The sequence below is a fragment of the Onychostruthus taczanowskii genome, unplaced genomic scaffold (genome assembly GCF_017590055.1).
Source record: "Onychostruthus taczanowskii isolate IOZ18803 unplaced genomic scaffold, ASM1759005v1 scaffold1, whole genome shotgun sequence".
Lineage (NCBI taxonomy): Eukaryota > Metazoa > Chordata > Aves > Passeriformes > Passeridae > Onychostruthus > Onychostruthus taczanowskii.
The window spans coordinates 9,895,067-9,922,631 of NW_024496525.1; the positions used below are offsets into that span (position 1 = coordinate 9,895,067).

A 27,565-nucleotide genomic window follows, 5' to 3' on the forward strand; every position below is an offset into this window, starting at 1 on the left:
ATCTATAAACTCAGTGTGTAATTTTGCATATATTAACTATCTTGAAAAAAAATTTTTTTTTTTTTTTTGCGTCTTTGTAACAACAATATTTTTCTATTTAAGCATAATAGATAATTACAGTCAGTCTATGGAAGAAAACAGTTTCCCATTCCTATCTGTAAATTTTTAGAGTGATTGGAAAGGTTTATGAGAACACTTAAAAGTTAAGTCTTTGAGAGAAGCTGTTAAAAGAGCAAAAGTTAAAGAAGAACCAGTTGGTAAGGCCTTTGTCACTCACAGAAATGAAGGACTAGCAGCCAGCTAGGGAAAGAATCACACACACACAGACACAGGTACAAAGGCATATGTACACTTATGCCCAGACACACCAGCACAAACAGTATTTAGATTTACAGAAAATGAGGCAAAATTTTGTTGACTAATGAACCATCACAAAAAAAAAAACCAACAACAAAAAAACCAACAAAAAAGATATCTCTATCAAAATAGGGAGAAACTCCTCCATTAATAGCATGAACTTCAGGAAAAATAGCAAAGCAATAGGCCTTTCAACTAGTGTTACCACCATAATTAGGACTATAAGATGGCAAAAAACTTTTATATACTTTGTTACATTTAAAGTGCTTTGGCAGGGGTGGGACTTCCTCTCCATCCTCAACCATGTTCTTAGTTACTGTTACCAAGTTACTATTTAGGTATTTCTAATGAAAGAAGGCAAAAGCTCTTCGCTCCAATACAGAGGCCACCTCACATTTGAGTAATTCAGCAGCAGCAGGAACTTGTGAATAATTTCTGGAGAGGAGAGAACTCTTTCAATTCACCATAGCAGTAAATTCCCAGCAGCTATGAAAGGCTCAAATGAGAATGTCTCGCACTCACTTATTCACATTAAGGGCAAAAAAGTTCTTTCTATATCCCTCAGTATGTTATCTTAAAACAGCCCAGGTAAACACATGTATTCCTACCTAACACTGCATAATGTCAGCTACATTGATTGTTTGTGTATTCACACCTTAGAAAGGGGTAACAAATAAACAATATGGGAAAATCATCTAAAGAAAAGAGAAACTAAACCACAGCAGTATTGCATGTTACACACGTGCAACAAGTGCTTTGCTTCTCCCTTCCATACATGACACACTGAATATCCAGAGACAAATCCAGAAGGAAACCACCAATTAGAAAAATAGATAAACAATTCCAGGCATTATTACAAAAAAAGAAAACACCAAAAATTTCATAACAAAGGCACAGCAACAGGGTAGCAGTGTAAGAAAAAAATGTGTGCTTATACATTTATGTTCTTACTGAACTTACAAGTGAGGGAAAAATCCAAAACAGAAATGCACTGTATAAATAACACCTTCCTTGAAATGCTGTCATTGCATGTAAAGGCTTTACACAAGCATTGGGACATATTTGAAATGAGTACTGAAGACATACTACTCCTAGAACAATGATAATGTTGTTATCCTCTCTGGAATTTGTTCTTTAGGTGTTTCTCATTCCCATTGCTGCCAAACTAATTAAATATAAGGAATGTTTTGGAACAGAAAATGACAGTAAAAAGCTTTCCATCAAATCTTATAAATGTTGCTGCTCCATAGAAACAAATACAGATTTCATCATGATGCATCAACAAGCTTCTTGACCTTTTATATGAGGAGAGAACATAAAAGTGAGACACAAAACAAAACAATGACTTAGATCTGGAAGACAAAAAAGTCATAACCAACAAAAAATTGAGCACAAAAGGACATTTGTCTTTTAAAAATTAAAAATTATTTTTTGCTATTTTAGAGTTGATTCTCTTGCTTTTTAAAAAATTGCTGTGTGATCTCTTTGAACCAAAAGACATCTAATCTTATTTTATGCCTAACCAAGAAAGAGCTATCTCCAAGACCATAAAATATCCTCTAACAATGATTTCTTTCTAAAGACTCAAGAATTAAAATAAGGATATCAACATTTTCAAAGGAAGATTCAGCTGCATAAGCCTTGGAAACATTCAGCAGCAATCCAAAAACCCAGAAAATATTTTGATTCAGAGAAGACTCTAATTGATTAACAATTTCACTGCAAGAGTTCCTAAGGACTACTGTACTGTATGTTTGTAAGCACAAACACTGCTTATGCTGAAATAAAAGCTGTAAGAAATTAGTACTGAAGGTGTATCACACTGTAGCACTCATATCTAATAAATGTTTCCTTTCTTGGTATACCAAGGACCAACAATTCATCCCTTGCCCACAAAGGTGAAGGAAGTTCTATAATGGAGAGGAGACAGCAGTAACTGATATCATTATTTAAAGCAAGAAGTAGCTAGAAATTCCAAGAGAAAAATCTAGTCCATTCCCTCCCCTGTAGAAGACTTCCTTGCACTACATGGAAGGAACACTTCTGCAGTCTCCCTTTTGCTATTTCCAGTTTTGGCCCACACCTCTACTGAGCACTTCATTTTAACCATTGGGAAGAAGTACAACAGAGTTACTCTAGCATGAGAATGTATCCCAGCAGCAGAAATTGCCATCTCATGTAGCGCACACAGGCTACCTAGGAAAGGGCAAAGCTTCTCACTCCATCGCTGAGGGTGGGCTGTTCAGTCATTCTAGGGCAACATCCTAGAAAGTGAGAGGGTGAACGATATACATTTAAAACTCCAGTCTCAGACTAAAGGCTGGAGTAATCTGCTAAAGTATGTACCTCTAAAGAGTGTAGTGGAGGAATGTTGGAAAAGATTTTTCATTGTCATTATCCATCCTCCCCCCCCCCCCCCCCCCCCCCCGTGATATTAATGACACTTCATCACACCTAAACAACTTACAGCCACAGCCATCACCTCCCTCCAACCTTTATTTCCCATAAATAACTTACTCCAGCTTCTCACAAATCAATCTTATATTTTCTTACTTTGGGAACTTAGCATTTTTTTATTTTAGTGACTTATTCTTCCAAAGTTGAATCAGCTCTAAAGAAGCTTGTTTCTGAAACATTATTTGTGATAAATGCAAAGTAAAGATAGCATGGAAAGGGAAGGGAATATACACATCTAATAGCAGTTTTTCCACGCTAGTTACACAACAACACACTCTTAGTCATGCAGGGTAAATATAAGGAGACACAAGGTGAGACATGAAAAGGATGTTATCCTCTTCCCAAAAATTAATGCATGTACACTACTTGCCTAAATGTCCAAATTAGTTGTCATACTAGATTTGTGTAAAGCTTTAGGAAAGAATGGTGTGAGGGCTCTTTATAAAAAATTACACCCAGTGGAGGGTATTTCACTAATTAACACCCCTTCCCAAAGAAATGCTTATGTCCTTTAAAGATAAGCTTCTTTTAAGTAGAGAAAAGACCCCAAACATTTGCAGAGCCCTGACTTCAGCATCTGTTGGTATTCCCTACACACAAGTGTGCTTCTGTGTGAATGTTTATCAGAAGAGGTCATCAGGGGCTTGCTTGGTTTATTCATCATTTTAAGGCACTCCTATTTGCAAAGCTTCTGTTAATGTCAGTGAAATCCAACCCAGACAGAAGTTTCAGAGGTCACATATTTGGCATGCTACATTTAGAAACCCAAGTACAAAGTTGACGGGGACGCTTCAAACACAGGGGATTACAGCGGAAATCGGTCTCCTTAAACCAAACTGGCTATTGAGCAGATTCAGTGAAGAATACACCGAGACTGCATGCTGCTATTAGAGCTCTTATGCTGGCTTTATTTTATCCACTGACTAAATAAATTCTGCCATTTGGCAAAGCCCAGCACAGAAATAACACTTTATTTTTAATAAGACAGAAAAGAAATAGACATGAGGCACAAAATAATGTACTACATGACCTATAAAAAGCAGATACTTACAGTTCGTAGGAACTGTATTTCATCTTCCCCTCCTTCACCCCCTTCAGCCATGGCTCTTGAGGAGTCAGCTCTGCTGAGGCTGATCGCCTCCACCATCAGCTCACTGCGCTCTGTACTGCTCCTCTCCTATCAGTATTAGCATATAGCTAATCCACAGCCATATAGGGAGCTCAGCTAACTCCACTGCACTGCAGACTGTCAGTCAACCCCCTCACTGCCAGAGCCAACTGCGCTGCTGCTTTTCCAGCTCATAGCAAGTAATTCTCTCCCTTTTCTCTCTACACTGGAGGCAAAACCCCCTACTGTTAAGGTATTGCAGGAAGCATTATATGCATCACTAAGTGTTGATTTTTTTTCCCCTCCAGATACTGTCTGGGCAGAACAACAAAAATGGTGAAGTGTTAATAAAAGCAGAGCTTGAGCTTCCATTTTCACAGATAAGGACAGCAAATTTTGCACTGAAATAAATTAAATTCAGCAATTCTGAACCTACTGAGTATGCAGCAGAAGGATGTAATCTTGATGATCACAGGACAAGCGGATTTTGACAGCAGGTATTTTCAGCTTGCTTGCAATAATTTCCATTTCTTGCTTCTCTGCATAAGCAGCTGCAAATCTGATCTACAAGATGACTTTATGATCTGAACCAACTATGTATAATTATTTGTGCTATCTCTTGACATGGTATTTATACCTGTATCCTAGGGACTTCAAGGGCTTTATCTGTATCTTTTTAGAACTACACCTGAGTATTTATAGAAGGTGGTACATATTTACTTCAGAATCTATAAAACAGTTATGTTAGAATAAAACTTAAAATGACTTAAAATTCTAGTTCAATAATGAAGAAAATTGTAATTAATGAAAAATGCTGTTTATTACTTCAATATGTGCAAATAATGAAGAGGAAAAAATAGATAAACACTAGAAAAAAAATAATTAAGTGAAGGGAGAAAAAAAAAAAAGGACATAAGGAAACAGAAGAAACTGCCTAGGAGGTTCTAGCCAGCCAATTCACTGTGATCTTGAATCTTGTGATAAGATTGCAATCACAGCTTAGCCCTACATTCAACTCCTGAGAAGAATTACCCAAACTTTGTGTAGTCCCTATTTAACTTGACACAGACTACCACAGGCAAACAGTAATTTTCTCAATAAGAACATATCTATGGTTTACAAAGGATAACATAAGTATAATAAAGGAACAAAATCTTTCCTGGGATCACAAGGAGGAGTCTAGCACACTGAAAACTGAAACTACATGCTCTGTGCCCACAAGATAATAATTTATGGACAACTGTCCTCTGGACATGGCACCCAATGCACACCGCTCTTCGGTCCCCCAAATTAATAGTATTCTCATTTTGCACTAATTAAAATAAGCATAGTCACAAGCCAGAAAATTAGATGTCCAAGATTTTCTCTTTGGTGGGTGGAACTCTCTGAAAAATGTTTTATTTCACTCTGTCTTATTACCCTGAGAAAATCCATCCAAAAAATAATGCTAATCACATTACTCAGCAACAGGGAATTTCAGGTCAAAAGCAACTCAGAACCCTTAGTTGGTATAGTCATATTGGCTCTCCCTGCCAGTCCATCCACTTCCTTTCCCCCATCCTGCAGTTTTTGTTGGTTGCTGTGCAAGGCAAAGGCAATGTGGCAGAAAATATTTCTCTGCAGTGCCAGAAAACTGATATGGTTGGCATTTGAACATCCATTTTTGTGTCAAGAGTTTTTTGTGGTTATTCTAACTCCAGCCATCTTTGGATCAACACTTTATCTCATTCCTCATTGTAGCAGGCACAGGGCCTGCAAGGCCTCCTTGGAGGTCAGCAGCCTGAGCTAGGAAATGCCAAGTCATGATGACTGGGCCTTAGAAGCCCCTCTCTTCCGCCTTTCAGACCCTGCTTATCTCTTTGTAAGCCTATAGGTTGCTTTCCCCTGACCCTTTCTATTGGACAATTTCCAAAACCCCTGTAGGGTATAAAAACCCCTAATTCTGCCAGGTTTGGGAGAAGAGCTGCCACTGAGACCCTTCATGGAAGACCCTAATAAAGAATCCTGTGGAATTGCCAAACAGCCTTCTCCTCTCTCTCCCTGCATCTGCTGCCAGACACCTAGCAAGCAAAAAGAGCTGATAATCACTAAGAGCTAAAATCACTTGAGCTTGCTTGGCTGCCTACAGCTGGAAATGGCTTGGGAGATCAGACCTGGTCTGAGCCTCCATGAGTTATCCTGGCCATGGCACCCCACCGGGCGCAGCCCAGCTGGAACCTGCTGTGATACCTCATCAATAAACACATGCCATAACAGGTCTTCCTTGTAGAATACTGTTATTCCAGAAAAAAAAGCCCAAAAACCTGAGAAGTGGGGAAAATTTGCCCAAAAACGAAGCATGCCACTCAGTGGTTTTACTAAAAAGAGTAGACAGTGAGGCCTACTATGACACATGCTTAGCCATGCATTTCTATTCTTTTCTAATTTACATTCTAGCAGAAAGTTTCCTTGACCAGAGTAGGCGAAGGCAAAGGTGTTGGAACTAGATGATTTTCAAGGACCCTTCCAACCCAAACCATTGTATTATTCCATTATATGCACAATGGATTTGATACAGATATTGCATGGCAAAATGCAATACATATGTAAAGATGCCTTTTCTGTAACATCTTAAATGAAACAACTTTTTCAGTAGTAGCATACTACTTTACTTTGAAAGATTATAAGCAAGAAATAACTAAAAACCTGGGAAAATAAGCACAAGTGCTCAATTTTCTTCACAAATAGAAATCAATGTCATTTAGTATATGTGCTGGCCAAATTTTATTTCAGTTATGCAAGAAGATTTCCAGATAGTAGCTTCTGAACATGCAAAGCTGAGATTAATCCACTTGAATCCAATGAAGAGGGGGAAAAGGTATAACTTTTTAACTGTTTTTGTCATATGTTGGAGTATCCATTAAAATGTTTCCTATGAAATTAAGAAAATTTGGAATGAAATAATCAGTTTATTTATACTTATATTAGTTAATATACATAGCTATGGACATCTATGTCTGCAACTCCTAATCAGGCAGATAGAAAAGGTATCAATTTTTTTCCCTTAAGCAGGCACCAACATGCTAGGATATTTTTTTGAATTTCTTTAAAAACAGAAAAAGCATATGAAAAAAGGAATATTGGGAATACCTTGAGCATTATACCAGAGGCTAGGCAAAATTCTGATTCATGTCAAACCAGTAGGTTTGGGTTTTTGTTTATAAATTCCTCTATGGTTTGATACTTATCTTTACAAAGCATCCCATGCATTGTTTTGGGAAAAAAAAATCCTGCCATTATAAACAAAATATTTTTGTTATATTTCTATTTTTAAAATTTTCAGCTGTAATGCAAAACCATTGCATAGCACTTCTGCTATATGTTTAAGGACAAAATTTATTCACCTACTACAGCATAACGAGATACACATCATCTCAGGACAAATTTTTTGTCTAATACTTCCCCATTGCTACAAGACTGAGATTTAGCTGTAATGATCATATATTATCACAGGGTATATATGTGTATATATCTACGTGTAGATATTGTGTGTATATATATATATACACACAGTCTGCTTTACTGGATATGACTGCAAAGTGCAGCATTCCACTGTGAAAGCAACACAGGTCCAATAATATGAATTGTGACCACTTGTGTGTTTGACGATATTCTGTTCATCCCAATCAATCCTCAACCTCTAATTTAGCACTTTTGTCCTAAACACACTCTGGACAGAGTTCATGGTACTTTAAAGCTATCAGAAGGACTTGTCCACAAATAAAATTTAAGGAAAATCTCCTTTCAACTTTCATTACAAACATGCAGCATGGTTATCCTACAACATAAGCTCTCACCTCTCATGGAGGGATTCAGGCTGACTCTTCATTTTGCCTTGATAGAATTTTTATAGTAGCAGTAGCCTGACAATAAAATAGTAAGATGGATATTACAAAAACCATAAAAATAACTCTATAAAAAAGGAATATCTGAACAATCTGCAAGCAACTTTTGTTGTGTGTATTTTACCTTTATGAAGATTTATTTAATATGCCTAATCAAAAATGAATCAAATACCAAGTAGAAGATATTTGCAAAACCTGCAATGGTAATACACACACACTGACATTTTTAAAAGTACAGGTAATATCAGTTACCAAAGAGTCAGTTGGGTGAAGAATCAAAACTATATTTTCCACTGATAATTACAGGCTTAGTGGTAAAAGTTAGGTGCTGCTTAAAAGACTGTCATATCTCTGCATTCTTTACATGCCTCTTAAGTACAAAAAAACCCCCAAAACCACAAATACATTCACATAGACATTTTAAATGCCATTAATAGCAAAAAAATTCTTTCCTTTACAAAAACATCACAGAAGTATTCAAATTCATTATGTTGACTATCTTCAGCAGTCAGCTCCTTGTTCAGTTCATGAATGTTAGGCTCTTAAAAAGGTGAACATTTCATTCACCAAAGAGAAAACTACTGTGACTATCCAATGAAAATGAAAAAGTTATTTTTTTGCTTCTGGGAGTTTTTTTGTTGTCATTTTGTCCTGTTACTTGGAGTTTTCTGGGTTAGGGTTTTGGTTTTTTTTTTTTTTTTTGTTTCGTTTTGGTTTTTTGGCAGTGCAAGATGAGCTTCTTCTTAATTTTATCTAGAGGAATTGCATTTAATTTTCATGTGGAAAATGTAAGCTCTTGGTCAAAGATTTCCTCAAATTTTAAAAACAAAATAAAACCACTGATGCCCTTTCTACGTGAAAGTATAAAGTATACTATGTAATGCTTTGGAATTCATAACACAGTATCAATATTGCTTGTAAGGCCTAATTCTGTGGCTTTTTAAGCAAATTCAGCACTACTTAAAGCAAAATGAGAAAAGAACAGTATCTCAAAACAGATAGTCAAAACCTTACTCAGCAATGATCAAACTTTTATGTTAGATTGCCATCTGGTGGTAAAGTTTAAAAAAGATTCTGTGACTGGGTAGACATAACAGTTAATATTATTTTAGCCTAAGATCTTGTTTCCAAGGGTCTTTTTTCCAACTTTCCTATAGATTATGCAGTACATTTGTCCACGATGGACCAATCTAACTGCTCAAGCAAGGTCATCCCAAAGCACATGGCACAGAATTGTGTCCAGACAGTTCTTGAATATCTCCAGTGAGGGAGACTTCACAATGTCTCTGGGCAACCTGTTCCAGTGCTTGATCACCTGCACATTCTGAAGGGCTGCACAGCACTCTGGGGCATCAGTCACTCCTCCCAGCTTTGTGTGTTCAGTGACCTTGCAGGATGCATCTGCCCTTCATCCAAGAAATCAATTCAGGTAAAGAATTAAGGACACAAAAGTGAACCTTGGGGAACACCACTAGTGACAAGCTCACAAAAGGACCCTGTGCCACTCACTGATCACAACCCTCTGAGATCTGCTGTTTGGCCAGTTCTCAATTCACCTCATTGTCCACCTATTCCGTCCACACTTCCAGAGTTGACCTATGAGGATACCATGAGAGCAATGTCAAAATTCTTGCTGAAGTTGAGGTAGACAACATCCACTGCTCTTCTGTCATCCATCCAGACAGTTGTTTTATCATAGAAGGCAGTCAGGCTGGTCAAGCATGAACCTTTAGTGAATCCATGCTGAATACTTCTAATCACCTATTTGTCATCCTTGTGGATAGAGATGGCTTGCAGAATGAGGTGTTGCATAATCTTCCAGGGACTGATGTGAGGCTGACTGTCCAACAGTTCCCTGGGTCTTCTTTCGTGCCCTTCTTACAGTCCTTAGGAACCTCTGCTGATCAACACAGCCTTTCAAAGATGATCATAATGCAGCCTAGGTATTTTATTTGCCAGCTCTCTCAGCACTTATGGACCTCAATTTTGTCTAGATGTGCTCTAACCTAATATTTCTTGGCTAAAGGAGTCTTCCTTCCAGCATTCCTTTACTCTGCTCTCCTGGGTGAGAGATTCCTGAGGGTTGGTCTTGTTGATAAAGACCAATACAAAGACATTCAGTAACTCTGTCTGCTCTGTGTTCAGTTACCAGCATCCTCCACACTATCCTTTGCTTTTCTTTTCCTACTGATATGTTTCTTCTTGTCCTCAACATCCTTGACCAGATTAAATTCCAGATGGGCCTTTGTCTTTCTTTTGTCATTTTTGCTCACTCTAACAACATATCTGCATTAATTCCAAGTGACCTGACCCTGCTTCCCTCTCTTATGTATTTCTTGCTTACACTTGAGAAATATCTGGACTACATTCCTTATTTATCCACACAGGTCTTTTGCCCCCTTCGCACAATTTCTTGCCCATTGGGATGCATAATTCTTGAGCCTGGAATAAGTGATCCTCAAATATGAGCCAGCTCTCTTGGACTCCTCTTCCCTGTAAAGCCTCTAGTCACTGGATTTGCCCAGCAAGATCTCTGAAGAGTAAAGTCAGCTCTCCTAAAATCTGTGGTTGCACCCTTACTTGTTGCCCTGCTTCTGATCAGGGCAATACTTCAGTTCAGTCCCAATACTGAACTCCCCAGTCTCATGGCCACTTCAGCCAAGACTGTCCTCCACCTTCCCATCTCCAAAGAGGCCTTCTCTGGTTGTTAGCATAAGGTCAAGCAGCACACCATTCCTTGTGGGATCCCCCACTACCTGTGACAGGAAGTTGTCACCAGTGCTTTTCATGAACCTCCCAGACTGTGCTTCAATGTGCTGCTTCTCCAGCAGATACAAGAGTAGTCAAAACTAACTGTGACTACACTCTCCATTCTGAATATTACTACACAATTAAAATTCCTCTATATATCATGCTGATACTACAGTCTTGTAGAGTATAAATGTCCATAAACTTCTCTAGCTCATTACACATGTGATAATTAGACTGTGTATCACATAAACCGGTCATCATTTCTAGGGATACCAAGTACACAACCATACCTATTCAAACCATAAAGATCTTCATCTTCTCGGGTTTGGGTTAGACATAATTTAAATTGAGCAGCCATATTAATTCAAAATTTACATAAACACTTATATTAGACTTGCAAAAATAATTAGAAAGTTATATAAGGGCAGCTAAGTCAAAGTAATGTGGCATTTCAGCCCGTTCTGGCATTGCCCATTTTTGAATACTTCAGAAAAAAAAAAAAAGTAAGAAAAGAACAAATCTGCTGTAATAGTCTCACAAAATCTTCCACTTCCTGTAACACTACAAATACGGAATTTTCAAATCCCATTGATTTTGAACAGCTGAAGGAAGTAACTACAAATCAATTGTATTTACTTGGTTTTACTTTCAAGTTTCGTCAATTTTATGCAGATTTAAATAGGCAATTTACTACCCAAATGCAAGACTTTTGTCATATCTTGTTAACCAAATGCTTTTTCTCAACAGGAGCATAGATACTGAATATATTAATCTTTCTTGTGATGCAGCAAACGATAATGTGCTGGAGATGCTTTAATTAACTTTTGTAATAAGATTCTGAAAATATTAGCTATGATCTCTTGGGAAAATGTAGAATCCAATTATGGGACTAGCTCTTCCAAATATTCCCAAGATAAAGGAGTCTAAATCTGAAAAAAATCAATAAAAATGCAATTTTAAAAAGTCTGCTTTCATCATCTACTTTGGAATAACTCAGGTTCAGGTGCTCTTCTTGAAGCATGTAGTTTAATTATTTGCATTCATCCACTGGATACAAGAAAATGAATATTTTTACTTTAATCAATTACAAAGAGATATTACTCTCTAGGTGAAGCAGTTCTAGAAGCCCAAGCTTAAGAATTGGTATTAGCCCAGATACAGATAAAGAAAATTGTGATCACTCAGACTATTAGATGGTCTAACCAGCTTTAACAAAGAAAACTAGCCAAAAATTTTGTTAGGCCATTCAGTAAAGAAGTAAAATCAAAAAATAAGGCAAGGATATGTTATCCAGTGCTGTTTCAATTAGTGTACTAGTCTACCAAGTCCAGTAAATTGCTTAGGTTCAGTGTAACTCAATCTGACCATAGAATGTATTTTAAGCCCCCTCTCACCTTCAGCAGATCCCGTGCTGTGTTACAAGCCATCCTAACTGGTTTTGCAGTGGTCATACAGAGGGGACCCTAGCAGTCCTGTTAACTGAAAAGCAATGTGACTCCAGCCATCCTGCCTTCTCTTTTCTTCCAGGAAAGTGAAATCATCTCAGTTCCCAGATAGAGCACATAGCAGTCACCTCTAGTCCATCCACCGAGCAGTGAGGTTCACAGGCCAGGCTCCAAGCGGGAGTACAGGCCTTTCCCGGGCACAGCAGTGGGGAGGATGCAGGCCCGGAGCCCTGCTCCCTCATGGCTGTCCTGGCACCAGGAGCGCTTGGGAGGCACAGACCACCCAGGGGAGCCAAGGCTGCCAGGAGCGAGTGGCCCCACCATGGGCAGGCCTCAACAGGTGCCCAAAAAACATGCTTGAGAAGAATATGCCTAAATAGATAATACTTGGGCTTGCCACACCTCTGTGTTATTGCAGCGTTGGTCTTTGTCTGGTTAGCCATAACTGCACAGAGAAATCCTGCTGCTCCCAGCACTGTTGTCCCAGGGGTGCCGTTCTGCAGGGGTCCCACCACAGCTGAGACAGTCACGATGAACGGAGTATCACCATACAACATCAGGAGGCTTCAAGCATTCCCCAAGAAGAGGGCCAGGTATCTATCCACAAACAGTAACGCCATGGAACTTCAAAAGTCTGCAAGCAAATACTCTTCTTGTTCTTTAGCCCAACCTTTTGTACCCCTCATGGTTCATGCATTGCACATGTGTGCCCTCTGTTCCCTTTGGTGACTGGTCAGTGCACCTCAGCACTCCAGGTCTCGTTACTTCCAATGCTGTTCACCTGACCCACACAGCTGCAGCCCACTGGGGATGAGGCTCAGTGCCCCTGGGCACTCCATGTCTAATTGCTCTATGCTGCTCACCTGCTGCTCACAGCTGTAGCCCACTGGGGATGAGGCTCGGCCCCAGCCGCACTCCCAATTACCACAAACCGTGCACCTGCAGGCCCCAGCTGGAGGGCCAGGCAGCTCTGGGGAGCTGTGGTTTCATGGGAGGTAGCTTGACCTGCCATCTACCAATGTCTAATAATTGAAATAACCCAAAAATCAATCAGTTCTTTGTTACTTGACTTTTGTAACCATAGCTAAATGCCACCTGCCCCACTGAGTCACCTCAGGGAACAGAGGCAGCAAATCTGGAGTAGTTGATTCTGTGTTGCCTCACTTTTCTCAAATTTGCTTCAGTCTCCTGAGCCCTGCATAGACAGGTTCAGAAACACTGCAGGCTGAAATGAGAAATTGATGGGAAATAATATTTAGCCTTCAAAATGCCACAAACCTTACCTAGACTCTAATGAATCAGCTCTGCAGCTAAAGAAAGGTTATGGCTTTTGCAGATTAAATAAAGGCAGCTGCTGCAATTTGAAAAACTGTAAGAGACTGCAAAGGTAAAGCTCACCATGTACTAGGGATGTAGGACTTGCCTTTATCACCCCTCAGCAATTAATTGTATGTATTTTCTTTTAGCACGCTGGGTAGAACATTGGAAAGTTATTACACATGAAGGAGATCTATCCAAACAGCTTTTAAAAATGTGAAGAAAGTTCAATCAAAATTTAGGATCTTCTTCTCACCCCTCAACTCAAATTATGGTAAGTAAGCCTTGCCTTATTTTCATGTAGTATTAGTGTAACTGAGTGACTTGGATTGAGGAATTTTATAGCTTTGTGTTTACCTTTATAGCTCCTTCGCACTTTAACTAGCAGGTATTGAAGCTTCATGTAGTTCTGAAGACCACTATGGAGTTAACTTTGTGGCTTTCATTAATTACGTGTGAGTCATTATGTTGTGCATTCTGGGCAGAATGTTATAGTAAATATCATTTTTACCCTAGAGAGTGTTTCCAAGAAGTACTTCAAAAAAAAAAAAAAAAAAAAAACCTAAAAAAAAAAACTAACCACAAAACCAAAACCTCAAATGTTAGCTAAATATGGCTTCACAAAGGAAGGGAGTTATAATGAAGTTCAAGAAACCTTTGATTAATGTTTTTAATGCTTTTTCAAAAAAAAAAAAAAACTCCTATTGTGTCCAACTGTCCTAGCAAATTCTTAAAAATAAAATTAATTATTTTGTGTTGCCATTTAAAGTATGGTGAGTGTTTAAAAATTTGCTGTGAAAGAACAATAAGAAGTGAGAAAGGAGAATCAACAGTTTTCTTCATGAGCAAAAATAAAACGAACAATGAATAAAGGTAATGCTTTGTATAGATATTGCACAGTAATTGTTCTTGAGTTAATTAGAGTCATGGCTAAATACTGTAAACTGACATATGAATTCACTTCAACCTACAGTCAAAGAAAATGCCACACAGTATTGGTACTAATGTTTTTAATTTTTTCTTTTTCAAAAATATATATTCAAAAGAGTTGTATTCACAAAAGTGTGGACACTATGTAATTGCTCCTTGACCTGAATACACATATATCTTTACATCTACTAACATGTAGGAGTTTTTGGTACATTCTTATAGTTAAATATGTGAGGCTATGTATACCTGACTGTGTGAATTTGGAAATTAATTTTTGTCTTTGTCTTTTATGCAGTATTTGCTACGATTTTTTTTTTATTATCCTCATGTTACATTTACATCTATTTCAGTCTTAGCATCATCACATTTCTTTAGACAAAGGCAAATATTAATTTTTCTTTCATTTTTCCATTTCTAGATCAATATCACTGTTTCTAGATTTATATTTTATGAGAATTTCAAATTTATTTTTATAGAAAATTTAAGTTTTCAGCCCCTTTTACAGCAGGAATATCCTTCCTCCCAATCTAGAAACAATTTTAAAAATATGCTGTGGTTCCATCAAATTGTTTTTTTAGACTACAGTATTTTTAAAATATTATCAGTTACTTTAATATTCTTAGGCTGACATCCTAGGTTTTTCCAAAAGATACTTGAACAAGTGTTATTTGAAAATACTTCTATTTCAATTACCATTTTGTCTTTTAGAATTGTGTTAAAAACACAAGTACGTCTCTATTTGTAGGAATTGTGTCCTAGTGGCCAGTTGCACTGAAACTTTCATAGCTTAGAGACATGCTGAGTAATTTTGTCAAAAGACAGACATATCTTCATTTTACAGTTACCCATTAAGAAATTCCATTTTACACTAACAAACTGGGAAAATGTAGATAGTTGTGAGTCACCATATCTGACTCTATATATGGTTGTGTTTCTATTCCTCTGTTTTGTTTTCTCGCATAATCTTTACCCACCTCAATTTCTGGAAGTTGTCAGTATTGACCCCAGAATGCTGATTTGTAGCAATAATTGACAGAACATTATTCAAGCAGAATAGACTCTCTTTAGCTTCCAGACAATGCAGAAGATAAAGTCAGAGACTGCCTGTTATTATTTTGTTCAGACAGAGAAAACACCACCTGCCTAGTATTGCTTTTGTCACGTCTAAGTTCTTCCAAGGTCACAAATCATTAGAATATTTGAAAGAATAAGATACCTGATTTCTACCAACAGCAGAAAATGTATTAGCAAGCTTTTCTGATGATGAATGAAAGAATTTAATAACACATCTCTCTAGGTCTGGTTGTATCACGTACCCTGTCCAGTGGATCACTTGAGTAAGAGACACTGGTGGAATACCATCTTTCTAACAGGTTTATGGGCTGAGTAGCACACCATCTGCACTTGTTTCCTGCTAGGGCTATGGCTGAGCTTATGCAGTTAGTTTTAATCCATAAAATCCTAAATGATTAAGTCCTGGGTATTTGTGGTCACCTCTTGTTTGGTGCTACTAGAATTATATCCATCATATTTTATATATTAGAAGGCTGTTGGAAGGTTCTTTCACTCTCCATAATTTACCTATGTAACTTTTCTTTTTAATAATGGGACAAGTCTATAAAAGATATAAAAACCTGATTGGAATATTGTGCTGCTTTAAAAATTATTAAAAGAAATAGCAGATGAAGTTATACTTCTAATTTGAAGTTAACAAAATAAAAAAATTCCATGTGAATTTGAATGAGCATATGCAAATCTTAAATTACATAAAGGTTTATATACTATTACAGCCATTTAAATAACATTTTTGGGTATCTTAAAATTTCTTAATTTGTTCTAATTTACATTTCTTCCATAAATAATTTTATGGCTTTAACCTGGATTGTCATAAAATACACATGTTTAGTTTGGGTTTTTCCCTGAGAACCTTGTTTTCTGGACACATTCTCTTTCTTAATACATATAAATACTATCAAAGCTGCATTTAAATTATCTCAACAACAATTTTCTTGGCAAAATGTCACATTAAAAACATTCTTTTCCCTTTATCACCACTCCCAGAAATCTGTATGTACGTTATAGATCTTTCAGCAGTTTTTCATTAAAGGCTTTGGTAAAATGTCAAGCAGGCTGGAAGCTGGTTTCTAAGGAGAAAACATGAAAAGTGTATATTTATTTAATGTTTATAATAAATTTGGAATATGAGATTAAATTTCATATTACTATTAATCAACATACTGAATTAGGATGAATATGAAACTAAAAGGCTGTTAGAAATAGGGTCAGTATAAACCTGATGTGGAAAATTGTAAATACATTCTTTGTGGTTTGAAAGTGGCTTGGTAATTTACAAGGTTAAAACCTAACAGAGATTTATAGTTCAAAGAAACAACAAAATAACTTGATCTGAAGCTTCATAACCATGAACAGCACCAACTTATGAAGCAGCTATAAAGTTCATCTTTCTTTTTTCTCTCCTCAACATGCATACCATTGCTTAGCATTATTTCCAGGACCTTATGTCAATTCAACCTTCAAATGTGCTTCCTTAAGCCTCAATTCAGCTTCACATATTCAACCACATCTTTTGCTCCAAATTTTTTTTGTCACAAATATTTGTCATTTTTGCATACATCTCTTTGAAACAGGTGTGGTGTTGTTTGAGTAGTTCTATTACAGCTCCTCCTCCATATCTGAAGGTAGTACAACTCCTTGTTGAGAACTAATTCTGTGATGATGAAAATTTTCAGTTTGAATTTTTTGCTTCGTCATTGTCTTAGCTGTTCTTCTGATCAAATATATCACCCGAGCTTGAATTACCTTCAGTGTATGGGGAAACCATATTTTCACACTCTTGTTTTACAAAGATGCTATCTCTATTTCAGTGTAATACTTTGTAGGCACACTGTAGGGAGTGGGGCTGGGGCTGAGCCTCATCCCCAGTGGGTACAGCTGTGAGCAGCACTGACAGCAACGAGCCAGGGAGTGCTCAGGGGCTCTGCCCAACCACCAAAAGGAGCAGAGGGCACACAGGTGCAATGAGTGAACATGAGGGCTATAAAAGACTGGGCTAAAGGACAAGAAGGGCAGACGCTTGTAGCCTTCTGGAGTGACATGATGTTACAGTGTGTGGGTGGATACTTGAAGCCTTTTGGTGTGGAATGGTGTTATTCTCTATGAAAATTCTAAAATTTTACGGTGACACTCCGTGTATCATGGCTGTCTTGATTGGAATATAGGCTGTGACAGGTGTATATTCAAATTTTAAGGTTTTATCTATTCTGTTGTCATTATTTATATAGGTACTTTGACTGAAAGGGTTTTTCAACAGTAACTAGGGCAACTGAGCACTGCAAATCTAAAATCTGTTGTGCTTCTCCTCTGTCTTTAAACAACCACGCAGAGTTTTTTGAAGATCATTTGTCTGCTCCAAGCAGAAGCTCACTTTCTAGGTGGTTGGTTTACTGCAATGACCACAGCCTACAAGATGTAATTAATTTAAAAATACTTCATAGCCAAACTGGTAACTGCTTTCTTTGGCTGATGCCTAATCATCTTTCAGGAGATGCCTCCAACATGAAAGAAGTGAGTGGCATTCCAGCAATCTTCCTTGCCTGCTCCTCTGAAATGTGCTATTCTCAGAGTAAGGTGTAAGGGCCTTATTTATCTGGCCAGTCTAATTCCAAGCAGAACTTCCTTGTAGAAAAGATCTTTCTCTCAAATCTGTAGAATGTTACATTTGTATAATGTGCTTACAGAAATAACTGCTTTTGATATCCTGCTTCTGCTATGGGTATTTGAATGTTTTTGTCCCAGAGGCAAACATGTAGAATTTTCTAAAGTATCAAATTGCAACTGTGAAATTAATATATGAAAATATTCTGAAAAATGCATGAAGTTATTTGTGCATGCAACAGAAGAAAAAGACATTCAAAATTTCATTAGTTTATTGTATTCTTCTAAAAGATTCTTTCACATTTAGGTGGGGGGAGGACCATATTTCAATTTTTTTGTTAATCTAGGAAGATTACACATAGCTAACCCTTGCATTTCCTGTCAAGTAGACTTTAGTGAAAACAGGCTACTATGTGGCAGTTCTTAATAACAGAAGATGTGTTTTGTATCTTTGTAACTACTATAGGATTTGTCTTCCAGTGATTTTATGACACATACACTTTTGGCATGATTGTGCTTTATGCTGGAAAGTGGCTTTGGATAAAAAGTTAGATTGCTGTTATTACACAAGTTGGATATTAGGACCATTAAGCTGAATATCTTTGCCCAAAATTTTGCTATTCTGATATTTTTACTGATTAAACTACTGCTGAGTAGCTATACTTAATGGCCAGTCCCTCACTGTCATCTGCTTTTGAGTCCATAAATATTACACCATGAACTATGAGGAAATAACTTGCTTGTATGAGTAGAATAGGTTATTTTTTCCCTTTCAGTCTGCCTTTTATCAATATTCTCACTGTGGTGTTTTCAAATCCTTAACAAAGAGCAGTTATCAGGAATGTTTCTAAATGAGAGACCATTTGCCCATAGTAATTAATTTCAAGAAATTTCAGTTTAATCTTTCATTTTACCTCCTCATAAACTACGTATACCCTTACCAGCCATATACTGACTTAGCTTACCTCACAGCTCAATGATTAAATCCTGTTGCAGGCAGAATTCTGTACTGATTGTCTTTCCCCAATCATCAAAGCAAGGCTTCTTAGTTTGCTTTTTTTTCCCTGTGCAAATACTATGTAAATAAACCTTTCAGCTTTTTAACATTGTTTTTAATTTGTTGGTCACTGAACCTATTTCAAAATATGTCAGTATCTTATTTTATATTGTATGTTGAAATACATAGATGTAATATTGTTTGAAAGACTCTTTTAAGTGTAAAAAATATAAAGCTTTTTTCGAAATAAGAATTTTACTTAAATTACTGAAACTGTATTACTGGAACTGTATATTTTCACGCCTCCTACATCCAAAGATTAATATTGCTTCAGAAAGATACAAAATTTACCCAAGTGTGTTCCAAGTGGAGAAATGGGGAACTCCATGGCATTCAAGGCCACAGAAATATTATGCAAAAGCTAAACTAAAATTTTTAACACAGCCAGACAGATGACTGTCAGCTGATTTCCCTATTTAACATTGTAACCACTGCATTCAAATCTGTTAATGTTGCAAAGCTTCCAGCTGCTTAGAATCTGAAGGCAAATTAGGCAGCATTTGAAAGACCAGCACCACTACTATATGAGTCTTCTTTCTGGAATAATTGGGAATATAAATTGTGTTGCTCTTTGCTGCCTTAGACTTGGCATGTTCTGCTTTTTTGTAGACAGTGTGCATGCCAAGTCTGGTCAGCATCAGACAGTTACAAAAAGTTCAAATTGGAGACACAATTTCAAGAAATGCAGTCATTAAATGTCTGAAGCATTTTAACTTTGGGATTTATTTTGGTGAGATTACATAAATGATGGTTGTAAATACAATATTTCTTAGTAACTTTCATCAAAAAAAAGTTACTTCTGTTCTAAGGTAGATATTCTTATGAAAAATGTCAACTCACATAATCAATTTATGAAATGGTTTATGTGATTAAACCATGCAAGACTATCTGGTTTTTCTCCTTCCTTGTAATTTGTAAAAAATTACAAATATATGTTGTGCTTGCAGAGCAGCTGGATGTGTGATTCTTGTTTTTTTCTGAGTAAATTGGAAAAAAAAATCCCTCAGACATAAGAAGAAAATTGTTTAAAATGAAGGTTTGTTCATAAAGACTATATCTAAGCTTAGTAGCTAATTGTTATCTGACAGTATTACATCATGGTCTACTCCTGTCACTGTTTGGATTAACAGATATTTTTCTGCATTATATAGGAAGAAGTAATAGTCCATCTGTGCAAAATATGCAGAGAATTGGTGGTTTTTTTCATGTCAGTTCCTGATTTGTGGTGACTTTAGACATTCCCTTAGAACGTTCTTTGACTCATCAAAATGTGAAACTGAGATTCTCACAAGGTAATATCTTAGTTAAATTTTGCAAAACACCTTCACATTTCCAAAAAGAGTTGAAGTAAGTTCAGAGATGTTGTAAGAGCCACTGTATGGTTCTGAACTTATTTTGCAAATATTTTCAGACAATGATGCTGAACATTCACATTTTAGGGAAGGTGTAAATTTTTTTGTACAGAGATTGCTTTTGTTCTCCACCTTTTCCTTCAGACTACAAGGCCTGGGGAATTATAATCTTGCATCTGATTAATTCTACTGTTGCTTGACTACATCTGGTTGAAATGTGTATAAAACCTCTGATACAGATAGAACAACATTGATTTCCTACGTTGAAACATTGTTTTCCTATGTTTCTATTTATTGTGCAGAACTACTGAATGTTTTGTATTAATAACATTGGATCATTGAGTGTTGGGGTGGTTTTTTCTTAAGTTGGCATTTTTTAAGATATACTGTATCTGTTAAAAAACTTTTGTTATTATTTTGGTTTCCTTATTTTCTCTCCAGACTTTTTAAATATTGAACTGTAGCGTATATATCACGTACAAAAATGTTAAAGTGAATACTGGAGACAGAAGTCTGAATTGCTGTTTTCAGCATATAGGGAGACCAAGAGGCTCTCCACTTGTGCTATGCACAGTTTTCTATCAATAATACATTTTTTAATGTAACCTTTCAGCATACTCAAACTGGGCTGTTAGTTATAGCTTTTAACATCTCTACACAAACTGAATCTATTCTGCTTAAGGAAATGTATATTGTTATGCTTAAGGAAATGTGTATTGTTATGTTTGATTCTAGATTCACTGGTGACTGTAAAATAGAACATGTACCAGAGAGAGAGGAAGAGAGGAGTGATAATGATTTTCTGCTGTCCCAAGTTTCTTTTATTCTAAAGACTATTTCTGAGGGCAGTTTGTTTCCACAACATTTCAAGCAGTAAAACTGATACATATATCTGGTTCATTACACACTACCTTCTTTTTGTTTTCCAATTTTTCTTTTTTCTGGACACAGAATTTCAGTACTGACCTAAATAAATGGCTGCATGTACAGCTGTTAATCTTTCCCAGAAGGTATTTAATACCATACACAAACACACACACATTTTTTTCATAATCTTAGTGTTTAGTTTGCATGAGGAGAAGTGACATCAATTTTGTTGATTTTATAAGGACTTGATGGTGTAATAGCTTAATGTAAATCTGTATGTAGTATATGCTAAACAGTAAACTCCTCCTTTTTCAAATAACAGACAAGTAGTTGGTGTTCATAATGTTTAGAGAATGTTTGATATTTCCATGCATTTGTTTACAGAATACAAAATGCAAATAAAGGGAGTTTTTTGCTTGGTATAGTTTAATTTTGAAATTTTAATTGTCACCAGTTCCCTTAATTTTCTTCTTGTACTTAAGCCTGGCAGAGAATACCTCAGTTTCAGTGTACTGACGAAATGGATCCTACCACTTCACATTTAGCAGTGTTTCAGCCATGTAACGCATACTCATTTCCAGAGAGGTCTTTCATATTGTTTTCTAAACATTCTGTCTGCTTTCTGTAACAATCCTGATTATGCTCTTTTCCCATAAAAATAAGTAATTTTTCACCCTGCTCTCAGAATTTTGCATACACGTACTTGTATTTGTTGTAAGACTGGCTTCCTCCCTGTCCAAAATCAGGTCATTTAATAACAAGAGTTGGCAGCACTTCAAAGTCATGCATCCAGGATTTTTAAAATTACAAAGATTCTCTTCTGCTGTCTTTTGAAGTTCCATTTTATTAATCAGAGAAAAAGCCATTTTGGCCAAAGTTACTCAATCATTTGGGTGATTTTGTATAATTTGAAACAGGCAAATCTATATTTCTCATTAGGATAAAATCTTTGATATTGATGTATGTAATGGATTACTAATGTGAACTATAATATTTCTGTAGTAGGCAGTTTTCGGTCAAGAATTTGTGAATAAACCAAATTAACACAATGCAGTATATGTTGCAGAGGCAAAAAAAAAAAACCCATCCAATCAATTTTAAACATGCATTTCAATATATTTGCATTTATGTTGTCCATATAACTTTTTTCCTATTCAAAGATAGAAATTAATCAAGGTCCTGTAATTCCAATTCTATTTATTTTAATAATTTTTAAGAAAGCAGATGACTTCTTACACTTACCTAGATGGGGGGATTTGTGCTTCTTTTTTTTCTTTGTTTATCCATTATGTCAGAAAATAACACCGGAATTTTAATTGGTCCTGTTAAGTATTCTATAAAATTTCACAATTTGTTCTCTTTATTATTGAGCAGAGTCTCTTCTGAGTTTTAGATATGAGAATAAAACTGGCAGCTGGAACAGAGGGGATCAGAATCTGAAGTAGTAGTTAGTACCTGGTATTCCTTGAATGACAACTCATACTGCTGTTCCAAGGCATGGGATGTTTTGGATTGAAGAATATGGGATGATGATTCTAGGGAGATTTGAGAGGAGGGTGCAGGAGGAGGAAATGAAGAATGAAGAGGTCTGGGTGTATTTGCTATGACATAAATATATTCAATTAATGTGTCTGAACAAGTTCAGGAGTAGATTTAAATCTTTTTGGTGCAAAAGCCACCATGTAAATTTAAGTAGACAAACAATTGCTGCATTATGGAGCTGCATTTATTGGGAATTCAAAGCATTAATTTTAAGATGAAAATATTAAATCTCATATCCCTGCTGTGTGGAAGTGTCAGCTCTGACGTACAATTTTAAGACAAGAGAATAAACATATTAAAATACTTAAATACCTGTTCAGGGATGAGAATTTGCTGCAGGTATGGGGGAAAAAGCAGAAAATGAAGTAGTCTTATGCATGATAGCTCTTTGCTTTTTAGATCTTCAAGTGCAAATGTATTGGTAACAAATGCTTTGGCAGCAAACTGTGGCATATTTCCTACTCCACTTTTTGCATTATACAGTTCATGTTTTCCTCATATACCTGTAGCTTACCCATACATCTTCACATTTAGATTACCATACATCTATGTGAACATAGATGTATGGTAATCTAAAGTTTCTGACAGTAATACAGACAAATATTCATCCTTTGAGGGAAGAGCACAAAGAATTATAAATATGCAGTTGGACAGCCTGTATCCTCATTGTTAGTCCTTAGAACTTAGTTTAGAGTTAGGTTGTCAGACATCAAAGCCAATCAGACACTACTTCTGAGAACACTGTTGGTAAAATATTTAATTGATTGTCAGCTATGACTTCTGGTGATTTTCCAACCTTTCCAAATAAAGGAGCAGCCTGAACAGGAGGCTGTTACTCATTGCTTTGCTCCCTGGAGGTCATTATTTGTATGAGCCTTCTACACTCAGAAGAACTGAGACTGAAATGAGTGAAAATAACACTAGTTCCACTCAACAAGTTGGGTTACTCACTGGAATTTAGCAGTTTGTAAAAGCTCCTGAAAAGTTTAAACAACAGCTATTGTTTATTACCATACACAAAGTCACAGATTAAGAAATGAAATGGTAGTTGAAAATAAGGGTTGTTTCATCTAAAGTAGGGTCAGTTTGCATACTGCATGTAGTAAATAGCTTTCAGCTCTGATTAGTGTATTAACTTAGGAAATAGATGACTTCCAAGCTTTAATTTCCTTTAAAAATGGAATGGTTTGCAGTTCCTTTCCGAGTACATTTCTACGCAAGCTCTTGCTGGTTGCTTCATACAAATCTATGGCACTGCTCTATATGGGGTAAATGAAGCAGAAGGCAGGTTGCATTTATCCTAGGACAAGATGAAAAGCTGATTACGCAGATGAGTGCAGATGAAGTGGAAACCTCTCAGAGATTAGGTTTTGCTCTCACTGTGCCCTACATTGCAGCCCAGCCTGGCACAGTCATTTCATGTGGGTTGCTTTCTGTGAACTCTTGTTTCCACACAAATCACGTGTTTGCAAAATGAAGTTACTAAGAAAGTAATTGTTAATCTTTGTTTCAAAATACTTGACATCAGAAGAGCAAGACTTACTTTCAGCCAGGGTTTTTTCCATTCCCTGGTTTGCAGATATGTCTCAAAATGCAGAGTATGAGCTAGTACATGTATAGGTGACCAACTGACAGTGAAAAAATATCAGGTAAAAAGTAGAAAAACTAATTTTGTTAAGTTTTCAAAGGGAAAAAAGATGTGAGTGGTTTAAAGTGATCAGAATCTGATAATCTCTAGTGTTTCAAATAGAGGTGGAAGTTTAGTAAGATCATAATTATTTATGAAAGATCTGCACAATGAGATAATAAAGAATTTAATAAACTAATTAATGAAGCAGAATGAAATGTGACATTTTCAGGAGGCTACAAGTTACTGTGTGAAAAACGGGAGCGCCCCGGGCGGCGGCGGCAGCGGCGGCCCCGGGGGAGGAGCGGGAGCGGCCCGGACAGCGCGGGGCAGCGCAGTCCTGCAGCCGCCCCGCAGCCTTCCCGGCTTTCCTTCCCGGCACCTGAAACTGCAGCAGGAGCATCGCCACCCGGCGCGCTGCCTCTCGCAAGGTAATGTTCTTTCGTTCGCTTGCCCACCGATCTCCCATCTGCTTGGTTCCCCGCAGTGGCTCTGTCGCAATCGAGTGGATTACAAAATAAAGCCACTAACTCAGGACTGCAGGGAAGGGATCTGTTTGGTCGTCATTAGCATCCCGTCTTCTCTCTGGCTGCTTATTTATAAATAGCTTCTGGGGGATCACGAGAGCTGTGATCTCTTAGTTTCTCTTGCGGTCCGAAGAAAGTCCGTAGATTTCCTCCCTCCCCTTTTCTTGACAGCGCTATTAAAGTCAATTTAACTGGATTACTTCTCCCCCCGCCAAAATGAATGTTAAAACTACATAGGCAAGGGTCTTAAATGCCTATGGGAATTACAAGATAATTTCTTTCTCCTAGTTGTGTCTGTTACTAGAAATATTTTAACCCTAACTCTGTTACTACTGAATTGTTGCTATTATTTTTTACCTAAATCAGTTATTCCAAAAGCCTTTTTCTCCATTCTTCAGAATGGAGAACTTCCAGGGAAGAGTAGCAGGAAGATTAGTTATGGAGAAGTGAGATTCAGACCAATGAACCAGGTCCTTGCTCAGTCTGAAATTCTGTCCCTTGAAATAGCAAGGTATTTCATGAGGTGGTTCAGGACTGCAGTTTGTATTCTGATTTTCTTCTTCTAGCAGTGTTAGGAGTAGGGGAGAGGATTTCTTGTCCTCTCATCTTGCAGTCCAGAGTTACGTCTGGCTCGCTTGAGGGCTGTGTTGCAGTTACTGTTGTGAGCGGCAGCGACATGATTGGCAGCGATGCTCATCCAGGAGGAGAACAGATTTGACGGATTATGCAACGGCAGTTAACGACGAAAATAAGCAGGCTGCCGCCGTGATGCGTTAGCTTCCCTCAGCCGCACGCTTTGCCGGAGAGTCTGTTTCTGACGCCTCCAGGGCCAGCCATCCCGGCCCCGGCGGCGGCGCTCCCGCTCGGGGACGGCCCCGGCAGCGGCGCAGCCCCGCGCGCGCGAGAGGGACCCGCGGCCGCAGCCGGACCGCGCGGGGAGCCGGCGCGCGCCAGCCGCGCAGCCCTCCCATTGGTCAGTGCCCGGCCGCGCGGCCCATGACTCTTAAAACTATCCTCGATTTCTTCTAGTCTGGTGTGCGGGGTAGGTGCAGTGAAGCGGGGAAAGCAGATCGTTATAATTCTGTAGCGTTTGATGTGTGCAAATACCGTCGGGCACTCAGGAGGGCAGATGAGTGGGAAACACGTGATAATATTTACAGCGTTCAGACAATCTGTTACTCTGGGTTGTGAAGCTTATAGGGGTCACCACTGCAGATGAGGCTGATAGCTGCTACTGATGAACCGAGTTAGAATGCATTTGTATGCTGACATTTGCTAATGTCTTTTACATGTAGGGAAAAGACTGATACTAGCATTCTGGAGAAACCTTTCTCTTGCTGCTTTGCACAGTCTCCTTTCTTCAGCTGCAGTATTAAATCACATCATGATATTACAGACAGAGTTGGTCTGGGAACTGTGTATATTTAGTCCTTCCGGCTGTCCCAGTCTTGTCTTGTGATACTTGTTTTCTCAAGTGTGTAGCAGGAATCATAATGAGTTCTTTTCTTGCAGCTTCACAGAAAATCAACTAATTTTTAAAAATTGCTGAGAAATTACAGAGGAAGGAATTTTGAATATGTTCCTGATTTTAGTTATTTTTTAAGCCAATTCTTTGAATCATTCATGATGGCTTTAATGATCATTTTACTTGTAAAAATATCTTGTGCGGGTGTTATCATTAAACTATTATGTACACATTTAAAGATATTTCTACAAGTATATCAGTACTATTCTTGTGAAGTTTAGGTAAATCTTCCAAGTAGTTTAGACTGTGCTTGAGGGTGAATAGGCTTGTTTTAGTAAGTTTCACCAGAAGCACTCAGGAACGTTGGGTTTAAATGGAGAGTGAAAGAAAAAACAACTTTTTTATGTTACTATAAAAAAGAAACTGTCAATGCATAACATCAACTTAAATTGAAGGACTCTAGACAGAAAATTGCAGTTTGGTATGAAATCAAACATGTTGTGAGCAAAGGAAATAAGTTTTCACTTGAGTTGAACCTAACTCACTGAAAGTCAAGTGGCATGAACATGCATGCTCCTGTGTGGTTTTTTCATGGATGTGTGTAGGGAGTACAGCTACATGGGCATAGGTGACTTAATCATGTAGTAAGCAGTAAACAACAGACCAGTATTTTGCTAGTATTTTGCATCTTGTGAAGGTAAGATTGAAATAGAGGCATGGGTAAAAGATTATTATCTTTGTAGAGATTTTCTTACATAGACAGGTATTTCCAGGAAATTGGAATTTTTCCTTTCAACTTCTGTTTTCAGATTTTTGTGTCTGTGAAGTGAAAGCTGTAGGCAAATATGAGATAGAAAAATAGGAAATGTCTGGGTTTCAAAATAAATACCAAGGTAATGAATGCCAGCTTTATACTGACATTTGTCAGGACATAAAAAGGTGGTGAAGAGACAGTTGTGCCTGGGATATGAAGAACTATTTGGCAGGGGTTGGAGATTGGGGATTTTGTGGTTTTAGTCTTTCATTGGGGGTTTTGGGTTTGGGTTAATCATGTAGTAAGCAGTAAACAACAGACCAGTATTTTGCTAGTATTTTGCATCTTGTGAAGGTAAGATTGAAATAGAGGCATGGGTAAAAGATTATTATCTTTGTAGAGATTTTCTTACATAGACAGGTATTTCCAGGAAATTGGAATTTTTCCTTT

General features: G+C 37.4%; 1 protein-coding gene across 8 annotated transcripts in view; it reads right to left on the minus strand.

Moving 5' to 3' along the window:
• The window catches only part of RYR3 (ryanodine receptor 3), a 194,068-nt gene extending 190,078 nt beyond the window's left edge, over nucleotides 1-3,990 (minus strand). For 7 of the 8 annotated variants that reach the window (XM_041409979.1, XM_041410068.1, XM_041409668.1 and 4 more), the window contains exon 1: nucleotides 3,866-3,984. In XM_041409979.1, the coding sequence (XP_041265913.1) occupies nucleotides 3,866-3,961 (96 nt within the window). In that variant the 5' untranslated portion in view covers nucleotides 3,962-3,984. Of the gene's footprint in view, nucleotides 1-3,865 lie in introns of all 8 variants that reach the window. The other variant, XM_041409838.1, reaches the window with a different exon arrangement.
• Between the last annotated feature and the right edge of the window lie 23,575 nt (nucleotides 3,991-27,565).